Source organism: Anarhichas minor, unplaced genomic scaffold, assembly GCF_050575085.1.
Source record: "Anarhichas minor isolate MPS153535 unplaced genomic scaffold, ASM5057508v1 ptg000027l, whole genome shotgun sequence".
NCBI classification, from domain to species: domain Eukaryota; kingdom Metazoa; phylum Chordata; class Actinopteri; order Perciformes; family Anarhichadidae; genus Anarhichas; species Anarhichas minor.
In genome coordinates, this window is record NW_027466473.1 from 2,026,328 (window position 1) to 2,043,040 (window position 16,713).

At 38.7% G+C, this 16,713-nt stretch overlaps 1 protein-coding gene across 6 annotated transcripts; it reads right to left on the reverse strand.

Annotated features, from left to right (window-relative positions):
* Positions 1–1,185: 1,185 nt before the first annotated feature.
* Positions 1,186–16,713, reverse strand: LOC142960673 (RAC-beta serine/threonine-protein kinase-like). 6 transcript variants are annotated; one of them, XM_076102624.1, is made up of 14 exons: positions 16,582–16,713; positions 14,588–14,739; positions 14,296–14,424; positions 13,830–13,941; positions 13,104–13,254; positions 12,034–12,165; positions 10,529–10,594; positions 9,534–9,602; positions 9,319–9,441; positions 7,670–7,798; positions 5,360–5,574; positions 5,180–5,267; positions 4,283–4,385; positions 1,186–4,161 (listed from the first exon to the last, which is right to left on the reverse strand). In XM_076102624.1, the coding sequence occupies exons 2-14, from the start codon at positions 14,631–14,633 to the stop codon at positions 4,082–4,084; spliced, it is 1,443 nt and encodes a 480-aa protein (XP_075958739.1). In that variant the 5' UTR covers positions 14,634–14,739; positions 16,582–16,713; the 3' UTR covers positions 1,186–4,081. The 6 variants fall into 6 exon arrangements, 2 of the variants coding, with proteins under 2 accessions (XP_075958739.1, XP_075958740.1); XM_076102625.1 differs by having other exon boundaries at positions 14,588–14,736; positions 16,582–16,684; XR_012956350.1 differs by lacking the exon at positions 1,186–4,161 and adding an exon at positions 4,480–4,570.

Consider the following 16,713-nt stretch of genomic DNA (forward strand, 5'->3'; position numbering starts at 1 on the left):
ACTGAGAGGGAAGGTCTGCTGACCGAGAATGAAGAGGTGAAAAATGAACAAAAAACAAAACTTGCAGCGTTTGAGTTGCTTTCAGAGGAAGATGATTTTACACACATGAAAATGTCAGAAAAAGATTGTTTGCGAAAGATCTGGAAGGACACAAAAATGGAACGGAAGGAGATTGATCAGTTGAATCGCATGAGTCATCAGATGAGAAACCACCTTGAGAAAAGATTGAAAGGGATCAATCACAAAGAAAAGGAACCATTGGAGAAGAAACTGAAACAGGGACTAAGTAAGGACATGACATCCCAGAGTGACTGTGTGAGAGGCCGCACAACACTCGATGAAAAATACACAGAGCTCCAACAATTTAAGGTTCAGGTGCTCAGTGAGATTGAGAAACTTTGTGTCAAAGAAAAAGTGTCAAGAACATTGACAACTAGTGACGAAGCTCATCAAACTTTCCAGGTTAATGTAACCACAGGGAATGCAACAGTGCCGGTAACAGAACATGCTTTCGCCAAAATGTATCAAGAACAGATATGGGTAGAACAAACTGAGGAAGCTCCAGAGACGTCCAGTGGACTCCTTTGTCAGCTCCAGCACTACTGCTATCGATGCTGCTGCCACTGCTGTGCATGCTGCAAGCCAGTCTTCCAAGAGGAGAAATGAGATACAGGTCTATGTCACTGTTATGATCAATTTGAATGTTCTTGCCATACATTTGAAACACAGCATTTCTAATTTTCTTAAACAAATATTTGGCTTGACCACTTGTTAAACAAAAATAACACCTGACATTTGGAAATCATTTTTTATATATAGTCAAATATGTATCAAATCAAGAATGAACAGATAGGCCAAAAAACTGATTTTTTAAATTACCAACCTGATGTCAGGTTTCCTAATATGTAACAAATGATTGAAGGTTTAAGATGCAGGATTTTCTTAATAAAAACAATGTATAGGCTCTCAGTCATCACTTATGACCCACTAGAAGTGTGTGGCGGTGTCTGTTTCTGCAGAGACTCGGCCCTCTGCCTGGATTTTCTTACTTTCTTCGAATTTTACTGTTTGGGAAATTTCTGGGCGTAAACCTTTAACCACTGAGTGTGTATCCATACCAAATCACACATCCAAGAGGAAGCAACAAAAATGGTCGACAGAGCACAGAAGAGAATGCAAGTAAAGTGAGGTGAAATGCCAAGTGGGCAAAATTGAATTTAAACAATTATTTAACACCATGAGCACCAACAAAAGGAAATATAACTCAAAATGTCAAGGTATTTTAGCAGATTAAAGTGCAACATTTGTTGGTAAGCAAAATAAGATTTAATAGTGTACTCAAACCATTTTAAGAGTGTGTGCTTAATTTTCAGTTATGCAATTGGCAAAATCTCAGTCCTTCATGAATTTTAAGGCAATGTATTCAGAGATGGGCAAAAATACATCAAAATGTATTTTGATACAAAATACCCATCAAATAAATGTATTAAAATAAAATACAAAATACCGTACATGTATTTAAAATATAGGAAATACTTTTTTCTGGATTTTCCGTTTTCTCACAATTTGGTATAGCAGAGCATTCAGGTTTGGGCTATAATGTACACAAAGCTCTGGTGAAGCCCACAAAAAGTCACAGACATGTTGTCCACCTGGCCAACTGTAGAATGTATGAAATAATAAAACTAAGAATACTTTCATAATATCCCTTTTAAATAAAATAGATTTGATATTTAATGTTTTTTTTGCTTTTTTTAACAAATGGACATCTACTGTCATAGCCTGGCTAACTGTGAACTATATTATCTGCCAGTAATTGATATGGCATTATGACATTCACATTGAGAAGATACTCAATGTAGCATACAGCAATACTTGTATGCTACAAGTTATGCTGTAGATGGTCAGACGTTTCTTGATAAGGTTATCATGAACATACAAGCTCCCAATCTCCCTCTTCCTATAGCTAGCTACTCCACTGATAAGTTAGCTTGCTAAACACTGGCTATGCACTAGCCTAGACAGCTAGTTGACATCTGTCACATTCAGATAAAATATTTACCTTGACAGACAATCCGTTGAACTTGAAGATCTGAAGACTGAACTCGTGAACTGTTTTTTGATTCGTGGAGAAAGTATTTTGAGTATTTTAAATACAAAATGACTCCACTCTAAAGTATTTTGTTACAAATTTCGTTAGATTTTTTATCTGTGAGCTCTGTGAGCAACAGGAAGCAGGTTGTCTGCAACAGCTCTTTTATTTATTACCAGTGACTCATCAGTGTAGCACCAATACAATGTTGGGCGCATATTCATGTACAGTATAAAACCCAGTATTGCAAATCTTAACGGTAAACCTCCCCTTTTTAACATTTAATGATGTGCAGCAATGAATAATAGATGGGAAGAACTGGAAATAATAAAAAGGCATACTTGCAAGTCATTGCACTCAAACACAAAATCTCACAATGGACCATGTTCATGATATACACAGCTCGCTGGATGACCTAGCTCTCCAGCTTGGTCAAGTGTGAGAAGCAGCAGTGGTGTGGATTTACAAAGAGATGACGTACATAATAGCCAGGACGACATTCAAACTTGTAAAGTTTCAAACAGGTTAAGTATCAAATGGTGAGTTATGATCTGAGGAAAGACTAACTTCATAGAAAGTCTACAAACATACATTATAAAAAATGTATACGTGAACTGGAAATATTACAGGGGTAGCTTTGAATGCTAAGAAAGGATGACACTCCAAATATGAAAATGTGGTCTGAAAGCACTGAATTTGTTTGCTTGGTGTTTTTTTCAGAAATAGTGCTGATACAACATCTGAGTTTCAGTACAGATATAATACTTTAATACCTACTGTTTATGGTTTCTACTTTTATTTTTTTCATGTAACCAAAATAAAAGCCAAAGTTCTTGTTAAATGTTGTCTGCATGCAACAAGTGCAAGTACTTTGGGGAAATTGAAAGTCAAAATCTGGCCAATGGTTGACGTAAATCAGAACCTACAGTGTCCGACCACAGGAAAAGTCAACAGGATTAGGAATCGGACAGTTTGTGAAACTCCGTATCAGACACATTTCCATGAGATGTTTAAAAAATAATAAGCACCGACACCAATCCAGGAAGCTTTCAGCTACATTATGAACATGGTCCATCTGAGAAATATGAGGTCTGCTTCAAATCATTAAGTGCTTATTAAGTCTCTTAAATGACATGGTGTGAATATTGCTACACAGATACAATAACATATACACCTTGTGCATTAAGGTACTCCCAATTCCTATATAATTGACATGTCACACTTGACAGATCTGTTCATAGAGATCAAATTCTGAGATGAGAGCAAACTAATAAACAAATTATTTGTTTTCATTGCAAACAGTTTACAAAGGACAATTCATGCTTCACTTAAAAGCTTTTCTCCACGGAGACACTGATCATCATGTGTTATCAATTAATCCGTTGTTCCCGGCGCATATCGAGCGTTGTATTAAGACACACAAAAGCTCATGCTCTGACAGACTCGTTCAGAGTAAACTGATGACATTCAGTTTGGATTTGACGACGCCCTTTTCTCAAAAGTAAAAAAAGATCCACACACACACCTAACAGAAAGACGCCCAACAAACTGCTTTCTCCCTCAGATACAAACCCATCTATCACCGGTGGTGACAGCTAGTTCTGAAGAAGAGCACTTGGAAACATCATGGAGGAACTGTATGGCTTCCATAAAGACCATAAAAAGAGTGTGTTAAAATGATTGGTGGTTTATAGTCTGGAAAAGCAGCAGTAGTTTTTTGGAGGCCATCCAAAGGTGCTACAGGCATTGTGTGGTTGAGTTGTGCTGATTACTATGTGAGGTACTGAAGTCCAGTTTGATACAGTACAGCCAGTGTGGCCAGGCTTTGTCCGTAGTGTGGTTCTATTGAACAAAATGGCCACCAGCTGAGGCACTTAGATCCTGATGGACTAAAACCTCATTGAAAAGGTTCTGCTCATTTTATACCTGCAAGGATGTGGCTCAGGTGTTCATGCCTCCTGTGTTTTTGTGCGTGTGGCAGAGATGCGATCACTCTCTTATGCTAGCAGAATAGGAGAACTGCGGGAAATGTGCTTGTTGGCCGGGATCCTCACAGTCCAGACTGTTATCTGTAAGAAGAAGACAGCAGAAGTCAGTGGTCACATTCCAGTCCAGAACCCAGAACGTAATCATGGACACTAGTGGATCAGGCACTGACACAGTGTCGCTGTACAGTCAGGGGACACTTACACTTGTCTGGAGGAGTAAGCGTGATGGTCTGTGCTGTGAACTCATCATCAAAGTACCGGGTGTCTGTCTCTGAAGTCACTTGCGGTCTGAAGAGTGGGGTGAGCTGATGATGGAAGGGGAGAAGATTCGTAAAATGCCCTTTGATTGGGAAAATACTGGATTTATATAATGATTACATGTAGGCACTGTTAACATACTGCCTGTGTACTTTTTTCATATCTGAAGTATGTATCCACTAGGGGGCGGAGCATGGCTGTATCATTCCTGACCGACACCGAGATATCTTCCCTGAGAACGATATAAACATATCTAACCACAGCTAAAGTCAACAGGGTTTCTATTTTGTTAATGTTAAGAACACAAGCTCTATTAGTTTCTCTTTCCACCATTGTTTTTTTGTTGGCTCCAACCAAGCCTCTGGAATTCAGGAAACTCAGGGTTTCCATCATGCAAGTATAGAAGTATGCACATTGTGTTAGTTGCAGTAAGAAATTATAGGAGAAGTGCATTTTTAGGGTATAGGTTTTCATTAAGCAAGACATTTTGCTACCTGTTTTCCTATCAGTTGACACAAAAGAACAATAACCACTTGCTCAATAGTGATGAAGACTTGAAAAGACAACGTTTTTAAATGTGTCTGACACACGGCAAACATATTATAGAAAAAAGTTTTTCTAATTCATGGAGATGGCTTTTATCTCTATGAATTAGAGATTAGCGGCACGGTTCACAACCATGAGAGCATATATCTAAATGTAAGGATTTTTTCTACAAGCTACAGAGAACAACAATTATTAAAAGACTGATAAAAGTGTCTGATGTTACAGATATGAAGGGGATATTCAGTGACTAAAAGAAAACCTCAGTTTCACTTCTTTTAGTGTCATAATGTCTTACCTTCCTTTGTACCACATCCTGCCAGTTGATCGTGATGAAAAATGTGTGACTCATTACTTCTTTGGCATCGTTGGGACCTCCACCCAACCTGTCAGTCCAAACACGATCGTGTAAGAATTAAAAAGGCATTCCCAAAATGCACGCACACGCACACGCACACACACACACACACACACACACCTCTGTTTGGGGTCCTTCTTGAGCAGGCCAGCCAGCAGGGACTTGGCCTCAGGCGACAGGTTCCTGGGGAAGCGGATCTCCTCCATGAGTATGAGCTCAAATAAACGCTCATGGTCCTGGTTGTAGAAAGGCAGACGGCCGCACATCATTTCGTACATGACAACACCCAGACCCCACCAGTCCACCGCCCGGCCGTAGTCATTATCCTCTAGGACCTGAGAAACAGACATTTGTCTAATTACAATTAATTCCAATGGCAGTAAGAAGTGATTTTGAATTTGCAGACTAACACTTACATTTGGTACACATCACCTAACTGACCTAACACTATACATCTCTTTTCAGTTTTGAATGATAACTTCGTGTGTGTAAAATACATGTCCCACCAGTCAGATCCAACACCAGGGCCCATATGTATAAAGCAAAGTAGAACTTTGTGCATCAAAATTATAAGAATGACAAAATGTTGTTCTTATTCTTAGAAATAAGTGACATGTGGAAACCTTCTTGAGTGTTGTGGATTAGTATCAATTCCCAGACTATGTCAGATATATATATATATATATATATACTGTATATACAGTCGGGCAAAAAAGTATTTAGTCAGCCACCAATTGTGCAAGTTCTCCCACTTAAAAAGATGAGAGGCCTGTAATTTTCATCATAGGTACACTTCAACTATGAGAGACAAAATGAGAAAAAAAAAATCCAGAAAATCACATTGTCTGATTTTAAAAGAATTTATTTGCAAATTATGGTGGAAAATAAGTATTTGGTCAATAACAAAACTTCATCTCAATACTTTGTTATATACCCTTTGTTGGCAATGACAGAGGTCAAACGTTTTCTGTAAGTCTTCACAAGCTTTTCACACACTGTTGCTGGTATTTTGTCCCATTCCTCCATGCAGATCTCCTCTAGAGCAGTGATGTTTTGGGGCTGTCGCTGGGCAACACGGACTTTCAACTCCCTCCACAGATTTTCTATGGGGTTGAGATCTGGAGACTGGCTAGGCCCCTCCAGGACCTTGAAATGCTTCTTACGAAGCCACTCCTTCGTTGCCCGGGCGGTGTGTTTGGGATCATTGCTATGCTGAAAGACCCAGCCACGTTTCATCTTCAATGCCCTTGCTGATGGAAGGAGGTTTCCACTCAAAATCTCACGATACATGGCCCCATTCATTCTTTCCTTTACACGGATCAGTCGTCCTGGTCCCCTTGCAGAAAAACAGCCCCAAAGCATGATGTTTCCACCCCCATGCTTCACAGTAGGTATGGTGTTCTTTGGATGCAACTCGGCATTCTTCCTCCTCCAAACACGACGAGTTGAGTTTTTACCAAAAAGTTCTATTTTGGTTTCATCTGACCATATGACATTCTCCCAATCCTCTTCTGGATCATCCAAATGCTCTCTAGCAAACTTCAGACGGGTCTGGACATGTACTGGCTTAAGCAGGGGGACACGTCTGGCACTGCAGGATTTGAGTCCCTGGCGGCGTAGTGTGTTACTGATGGTAGCCTTTGTTACTTTGGTCCCAGCTCTCTGCAGGTCATTCACTAGGTCCCCCCGTGTGGTTCTGGGATTTTTGTTCACCGTTCTTGTGATCATTTTGACCCCACGGGGTGAGATCTTGCGTGGAGCCCCAGATCGAGGGAGACTATCAGTGGTCTTGTATGTCTTCCATTTTCTAATAATTGCTCCCACAGTTGATTTCTTCACACCAAGCTGCTTACCTATTGCAGATTCAGTCTTCCCAGCCTGGTGCAGGTCTACAATTTTGTTTCTGGTGTCCTTTGACAGCTCTTTGGTCTTGGCCATAGTGGAGTTTGGAGTGTGACTGTTTGAGGTTGTGGACAGGTGTCTTTTATACTGATAAGGAGTTCAAACAGGTGCCATTAATACAGGTAACGAGTGGAGGACAGAGGAGCCTCTTAAAGAAGAAGTTACAGGTCTGTGAGAGCCAGAAATCTTGCTTGTTTGTAGCTGACCAAATACTTATTTTACCGAGGAATTTACCAATTAATTCATTAAAAATCCTACAATGTGATTTCCTGGATTCTTTCCCCCCATTCTGTCTCTCATAGTTGAAGTATACCTATGATGAAAATTACAGGCATCTCTCATCTTTTTAAGTGGGAGAACTTGCACAATTGGTGGCTGACTAAATACTTTTTTGCCCCACTGTATGTATGTATGTATGTATGTATATATATATATATATATAATCGTTAGTGTGTGTGAAAATGAGCGCTTTTGTAGAGGTCAAAACTGTGTTTAACATGTTGTACCCAGTCAGTTTCAGTACCTTACCTCAGGTGCAAGATATTCAGGAGTACCACAGAAGGTTTTCATGGTAGCGTCAGGGGTAATGCCCTCCTTACAAAGGCCAAAATCAGTGATTTTGATGTGGCCGTCTTTATCCAGCATCAGATTCTCCAGCTGAGAGAGTAAAATGACAAACACATCAGTCTTATGATCATTCATGGATATGATGACAGCTTCTGAGCTTAGAATGAATTCGTTTTTTTATCAAACTGTGATTGGGTCACTGAATAGTCAAGAATTAATTGACACTGTGCTGGGGTTTGCTGCTTAGTTAAAGTTGACTTAAAGAGTGATTTATAAGCCACCCTGTTCAGGGCTTCCTCCACACTAATAGCCATGTTTCCATGCAGCAATCAGTGACACCTGCTGGTCTATGGCACCAAATGAGCGAGCAACAACCATTTGGAAATATACAGCAGTGAGCACATCCTTGGTCGTTGACTGGTTAGCAGAAGTACTGAGCCCTGCCACTTCAATAAGCAGCTCAGCTCTGCCACAGCTCTGCATATTTTCCAATAAAATGTTGGAACTGAAAAATCCTTCCAGTCAGCAAACATTTTCTGCTGGTGAGAAGCAAGAGACACAGGCGCTCAATAAGCCATGTTTTTTAGTTTGACAAAGTCTTAATTTCCCCAAAATACATGGTAACTTAGTCTGATTTAAGATCTGAGCCATAGTCTAAGTCTATCTGTGAAAGTGGACTGTGATCTGTATTAGTGCTGGCTGATAAAATCCTATAATGAAAAAACAATAATGATATGAAGATTATTGCAATAGTGCACAACAGGATTACACTGATGTTGTAGAAGTTCTGAAGGGATGGCCGGATAGAAACTAATTTTAGGAATAATATTTGTCAAGAAATTCATCTGTCTTCATCTAGTGGTTCTCCCTATTTGGAAAATACTGACCAGATTTACATTTATAGTCTCTGACTGTCTACTGGAACATTTAAAGGGGATTTAGTTGTGCTGCAGTCTAAATAGTTTATACTTTTGGACCAAGTCAAAAATGTTAAAAGACGGTTGTTTCGCAAAAAACAAAACGATGGCTAACCCTACATTCTCTCCATTATGTGTCAACATATGGGCCCCACAAATTACAAACTCTCTGTGCACCACTGCTCACATATGAGTCACTGATTAATTCCCCCCCCCCCTTACAAAAGTCCACATGAATGGAAAGAACTTTAAACATTGTACTTTCAACAGTTATTTTGGCTTACCTGTCGAGAGTTATTGTTCAACTACATCCGATGGAACAAAGGAGCATTCTGCCTTGTTGTACAAGGGAAATGACTAAATGTGGCCATACGATGTGCAACACTCAGACTTTATTTCAGCATTTCTCTTCAGCAGCACACGCTGATTCCAGTAGAAGTCACAAGTCATTTCTTAACTACATTGGAATTTAACAGTGAAAGAATAACATTTCCAGATCATTTCTACTGGAAATGTTACTTTGACTGAAGTATCAATAAAAACACTGAAACTGCTATCACATGCTGTTAAATGCTTAAATTCTATTCTAACTAAAGACATCATCTTTATTGAATGGATTAAAAAGTCAAATCTAAAACCAGAATCAATCACGTCATCTTCTCTGAAATCATGATATGAATATTGTATATTCACCTTCAGATCCCGGTAAACAACATCACGTGAATGGAGGTACTCGAGCGCTGACACAATCTCAGCCCCGTAGAAGCGTGCCCGGTCCTCTGTGAACACTCGCTCTCGTGACAGGTGGAAGAACAGCTGAAAGAGGAAGGGCTGTGTTTGAATGTGCACGGCAAGCTGTTGACATCGAGTGACATTTAGTGCATCTCCATGCGACTGTGAGGTCTCACCTCGCCTCCATTAGCGTATTCCATTACAAAACAGAGCCGATCATGGGTTTGGAAAGCATACTTCAGTGTCTGCAGGAAGGAAATGATCATGATGATTACAGGAGGTGAGTTTCCCAGCACTCCTAACTGATGAGTGAACTCTGGTTGTGTGACTGGAGGATTGAAAATTAAAAATGTTGGGACATTCTACATAAACACTTGCATCCAGGAATGTTAAAGAAAATGAGAGGGCCTCCCCTAAATATTGATGATGCATGTCATCAGTCAAAAGCTACTGACATTATATGTCTGTTTTCATCAATGTTACACAGCAACACAGGAAAACAAAGTTCACCTAACCCAATATTGTCTCAAAAAGCAAAAAGAACGCATCCAACAGTGGGTCTGGTGTGAGGCTCCACTTCCACTGCTTTCACCTAAAGGCTAACAATGAGAATGATAACACTCTTGTTTAGCAGGTATAATGAGCATTTAAATTGACCCTAAACTCCATTCAATATATTTGTATAGCCCAAAATCACTAATCCCAAATTTGCCTCAGTGGACTTTACAATCTGTACAACATATGACATCCTGTCTCAGGACCCCCACATCTGAAAAGGAAAATCTCCCCACCATTTCAGTTTCACATGTTAGCATGCTAATATTTACTAATTACCACTAAACACGTAACCCACGATGGGTTTTGCAGGTATTTGATCACTGTAGTATTTGGACAAACTAAGATTTTGAGCTGATGATGGCGATCTATGAAATGTCAGAAGACGAATGTATGAAAGACATGTACTTATTGTGTACCTTTGCTGCCTTCACCATTGCAAAAGAGATTTCATCTCAAATTTTTTTTTAAATCCTTTTTATCTGGTTAAATATGTATTTATATTAATATATAAATTCCCTTGAGGACCACGTGGCTCATGAAAAAGACAAGCTGCTGGCTGCTCTATCTGAGGCAGCACTGCATTCAACAGCAGAGCTCCTTCAAGTGTTCTTACCGTGAGGAAGGGGTGTCGTGTGTGTTGTAACACTCTGCTCTCTGTAACTGTATGGGCCACCTCATCCTGCCAACAAACACATTATTGTCAGATAATGTCCATGTTTTGAATAAATAAATAAATGCATTACTTCGAATGCTAAATTCATTAAAGGTACCAATAATTAGGAAGGTGTTGTAGACAACAGTTTCCCCTAACCCAACTATTTTTCTGGGGGGGATTTTCACACTTCTGAAGAGTATGTTGTGGTTACTGTTTACTGTATTTCAAAATTTGATATGTTTACCATCAATAACAGTTTGAGAATGTTTTCTTCTTTGATAGTGTAAATGTTAATATTAAATAAAACAGTGTGTTCTTAATTAATTATCTTCGGCTTACAGTGTCTGTTTCCTTATTACAGCCAATTACACAATATATGGGTTTTTTGTCTAAATGCTACAAAATGGCTCTTAATGTGTTTGCATATATTTAAACGTACATATGCAAAATAAGTTGAAGAGATTTTCTGCTTAGTGTCAGTTCAGTGCAGTGTCTGATGAGTGAAACAATCAATAAAGGTATCCACATCATTCCTCTAAGTAGGATGAAACACAAGTGAGCATAATGCATTGAAAAGGTGTTTCAGGCATCACAATGGGCATGCATCATGTATTTTATTCATGTGTGTTCTTGAATCATTTATTTCCTCATGGTGTGATATGCGGGGGAGGAGGGATTCACCTTCTTCAGGTTGGAGTAAGAATAAGATGAGTAACACTGAAAACACACTTCCCTAAAAGAGACCAGAACTCCCTGCAAGCAACACCATTTTGGAGTTGGAGGGGTTCTAAAAAACATATTTTTACAAAAAATAAAATGAAATAAAATTATGAAATAACCCTTTTCTAATGCTGCAATGAATTATACAGTACATCAAATTGAATACATGTGTGTGAGATAACTCCCTTTATCTCCTGTGAGAGATAATTGATGTGGACCTTTGAACGGGTTTTTATGTTCATCACAAAAACACCATTCCTCTGGGGAATCATTGTGTGTGGATTTGGTTTGAGGTCCCACCTCGTGCCAGATCGTTGTGTTCACAGCCTCTCTCTCAGTTCTGTGGTGTGTTAAAACTAAGTCTCAACATTAATATGATGCATTATTATTTATCAAACTATCCAGCATCAGATTAGATTTTAAGCTCCACTTGAACAGTTAGGTAAATGTGAGAACATTGTGCTGATAATTCCTCTCTTTCACTCTGCACTGGAAGTTAACATTTTTACATTTTTAACCTTCTTCTACCTCTGCCAATACCAACAATTCCTTGTGAGGCTGACCAAATATGTATTCCAATGCATTACCCCCACATTTCTATTATTATATATATATATATATATATTTATTATTATTATTATGATATTTATTTTGCTAGTTAGATGAAGGTATGGAGAATGAGAAGAGTGACGACTACAGTTCAAACCATTTATTTCTGCACACACAGGGCACCTCTTAGTTACCTTGGCTATGATGACCTCTTTGCGCAGTATTTTCATGGCATAATGAACTCCGGTGGACCTCTCTTTGACCAGAATCACCTTCCCAAATGTCCCCTTCCCAAGAAGCTTCAGGTACTCAAAGTCACTCATTGTCTGTAATGTGTAGAAGGTCAAGGTGTGAGAATTTATTAGGGATCATAAGAACTCTTTACACAGAGATGAGCATTTCATGCAAATCACATGTTTCTTCTACATTCACAGCCGTGTTAGTATACATAATTGTCCAATCTTTTCAGAAAAGCTTGCATGAAATTGAAATGTGCAAAAATAAGTTGTCTGCACATTGTTTGGTAAGGTTACGTCAAGGTGTTGTCCATATGTACTGTAATGATGTTTTACTGTATAATTAATTATCCTTATGTAATATAAACTGCTTTGGTCTTTAAATAGTAAATATCAGAAACTAACCAAATGAAAAGAGTCCACTGGGGATCAGTGGAATGCTGCTAAAAGTGCATCCTAGTTGTTGTTGCTGAAGCTAATGTAAAAAAAATCCTCTGATCTTAATACACAAGGCATTTCAATGTCATTGTCCAATACAGCAGTAAATGTCAACTTACCTTCAAAAATAAACCCCGTGTTTAATGTCAGACTTTTAGAAAGACTAATGACATTTATGGAAACATTGACAACACTAATGTGACAATGTGCAGGTGTATGTGGTAGTGATTATCAGCTTAATCTGGAGCTCTCCTCAGCTCATTATTTGTGCAATAAACTTGCACATTGTTTAAAACTAAGAAGTTCCAGTCCTTACATTTTTATTATCAGTGTAAAACTGTGTGCAAGATACAAATTACTCTGGGTCTGGAGGTAGACTGCTCATAAACTATTCTGAAGAAATCATACATAGAAAACAATGTCAATATAATATAGTGCCCCTAAAAAAATTTAATAAAAATGATTGTTTGCATTTCCAAATGTCCTTGCAAGGAAAATACTAAACATTGCCATAGTGTTATTGTATTCATACAGTCTTCTGGATTCGATCAAACTTAAGCTTCTATGTCCTCAACAACTGATTGTCTCACCACTTTGGAGCGATTCTTGGACATGGACACCTCCATCTCCTCCAGGCTGCTTTCGCTGGGTGAGCCAAACATATCCATTGGTTCCTCCTCCTCCTGTTCCCTCATCTTCAGACCATTTGCCACCGACTGGATTGCCCGCATCCACTCCTCTCTGAAAGGTAAAAATCCCAAATATCTTTAATTGTTAATAAGTTTTGGAGTCTTTTACACACACTGAACCAAACAACAGCGCCCCAGTGTGTGACAGATATCACGCCAGTATCACAGGAGCAAAAGAGGCATGACGTTTAATACAACAGTGGCGACATCTAGCTAACAACGGGCAAAAAAAAGCGACTTTTCCGTCCTTGTTATATGCCGGTCCTCTACTTGGAGGGTAAGGAGCTCCCAGACCTGGTTGTCTCCCCAATTTGCTTCCATTCTCAGTTGCTATAGCTGCTAGTGTGTTTTTTTTATTTTTTTTAATCTGTGGTTGGGGCTCAAAAATAACACGTCACGAAAACATCACACCTGTTTCTCTATGCCGGCTGACCCTTTTCACACAGACATGGGCTCGGCTCTGTCACTACCTCAGCTGGCTCAGTGATGGAGCCTCCGTACCTTTCATACAGAACAGCGAGGCGGAACAGTCCCACCTTGAACAGGCTGTGTGAAAGGGGCTACCATAGTTTGACACAAGGCTAGGAAAAACATTATTATTAGTATACCATTTTACCATGTTCTTACCTCTCCTCATTGCTGTCTACGTGAAAGGTGCGTTCAATAACAGTAGTCCATTGTAGGCAACGAATGACAAATGTGTTGGGCCGGGGTCTTTCAGTCTTCATTAACTGGCACTCTGTGAACACAAAGAACAACGATTGTTTCTATCGTTTGTAGGTATATGCATCGATATTTAGGTGTGTGTGTTTTATATATATATATATATATATATATATATATATATATATATATGTGTGCATGTATGTCAAGTGAAGCTCAATCTAAAGGTAGTTTTGTTTTGTAATGTTGAATAACTGTCAATATGTGTTGATGGCAATAAAAAACTAAAACAAAGACGGATGTTTACAGGAAGCTACTTAAGATGTTAAACCATGAAGTGTATGGAAGTCAAAATAGCCATCTAGCTTTGAGAAGTTGAAAGCACTGGTTATGAAGAAAATAATGATATTTTCGTGTCTGGGGGACTGACCTGCTACTGAGAAGTTGTTGAGTGGTGGTGAGGTCTGGTCGCTTAGATCAGGCTTCTCCTTGTAGCCGATGAAAGAACCATCATTCTTCAAGATGAAATACCTGGGCCTCCACGTTTTGATATATTCACCTGAATCAAGTAAATCCAATCAATAGGCATATCAGTGGCCTTTTTGAATGAACCCTTTAGCTCCATCTGATTGAACCAAAGGGTTCTCATTTAGAACACTTGTAGTGTATTTCGCTCGAAATTATCAGCATGACAAGACCTTACTCATCCTTATGCTCCTTACCTCGTTTGTGAAGCCAGCCCTCTCTGACTATATTAACTTCATTCATGGTGGGAGATGTGAGAGAGGGTAAGGAACAGGAGGTCGGGGAGGGGGAACAGTGGATTTCTCTCTGGCCCGTTCAAGTCTCAGTTATCAAATCTGAACAGCAACTGCTGAATGAAACAAGCAAAGAGGTCAATTAAATTCACTTTATTTCCAGACCTTTGTTTTCTAAAGTTAAACGTCAAAGTTAAAAACCTTTAGAAATGAAACACAAAACCAAATGAAGAACCGATGTACAAACACAACATCAGGATACTGTAATGGCTGGTCTGATTATAACAAGTGACCGGCAAAGAAGCACGAAATCTGTAAAAGCGTTCAGAACCCAAAACACATGCTCAACTGAGTTTAACTTTATGTAATGAAGTACTTTTGAAGACTTTCATAACTGCACACGGCCCCCTTTTGGATGGCAAGCTATACCATATAATGATGTTAAAACAGTAGGACAGTAGCAGCATGGCTGTAAATAACTAAACGTGAATAAAGTCGTCATCACCACTAACTAATAGCCTAGTTCTACTTATTATATTGTTCTGAAATGGATCAGTTGTGTCATTCTGAATGTTACCATTAGTGTGACATCTGTAGATGACAAGCTGCTAACCTTTGATCATAGATCAGCCCTGTCTTAACAGGACTTCAATTCAATCACCTAATCCTAAACAGGAATAACGTTTGACAAATGAAATACTGCATATTAAGTATTCAAATATCTTAATAATCTTTAGTTAGTTATGGTGAATGTTAGCTACTGGTGACAACTAGTGTTACAAAAGTCTAAAATTGAGTTGACATAATGCTACATAAAATGGTAATGCTGGTCGCGTATCTGCATAGCTTAGCGACACATGTGAAAAATAACTCACTTGTGGATAGCTATGGATCACATTTCGTTTCAGAATATACATCTAGTTTATATGGTGATTTACGGCTGTCCATAACTGATTCATTATAATGCACTAGATTTCAACATCATTTGTAGGGAGAATTGAGTAGGAAACAACGTATCACAACGTTACCACATTTTAATATCATTTTGGAGAAGCGTGTAACATGTAACATGTAACGAAACGTAAAGCCCGAGTTTCGTGTGTGATCTGGCCATCGAACAGAGAAGGCAGACTTACCGGTGGGAGAAGTGCGACATGTAAAACTAATGTTAATGTCCAGTGTCTTAATAACGCCAACCTTACGGGACAATATAACGTTAACCTTATGGCACAAGTAAGTTAGAGACTTTTACGTTATATCGCTAGCAAATCTGGTTCAATGTTTGATTTCACCAACCAAATCACAGTGTTTAGCTAACGTTATTACATTGAAGGCTGGCAGTTAACGTAAACATTAGTTAGCTAGCTAGCTAACGAGCTGTTAGCACTTTAACGCTGACAGCTGTTAGCTCAATGCTAACAATGATAAATTAAGTTGGAGAAATGTAAATCTAACTAATAACCAAACAAATATCTGACAATTAATCTAACGGTATATTAGTTGTGCACCTGAAACATCGAAACACCGAACAAATATCCCAAATTTCAAGTCATTTTACGTTAAATGTCATCAAAGTTAGAAGTCACTTTGCTAATTCACGTTAAAGCTTAGTATCACATATTTAGCTAACGTTAGTGTTTTACAGTGAAAAAGACAGATTTGTGCTTCCATACGGTGACTATACTTGTAGTTAACGTTACCGTGGTGTTACTAGCAAATTATATATCTGTCATAAATTGGAAATGTTTGTTTATTATTAGTAAACATGTCTTACATTTGCGATCATATGCCTTCTTGTAGGTTACTGATGTAGCCTTGCTAATAGCGAAGTACGTTAACGTTAGTCAAATCATTATTCTTATTAAATATGAGTTACAGGTTCCATAATTTATCACGACAATCTGATATATTTTACATTTAATGATATCACAGCAGGATTTAACGCATATTTCACTGACTTTATCCCACGTTCCTCTCGTTTCAATGCCGTTCTGACAGGCTCGATCCAGAGCAGGCCGTCCACCCAGAAAAACACCGTGGACTTTCTTCTTCTTGGTAGCAGATAGATGGTGGCTGATCTTTGGACACAC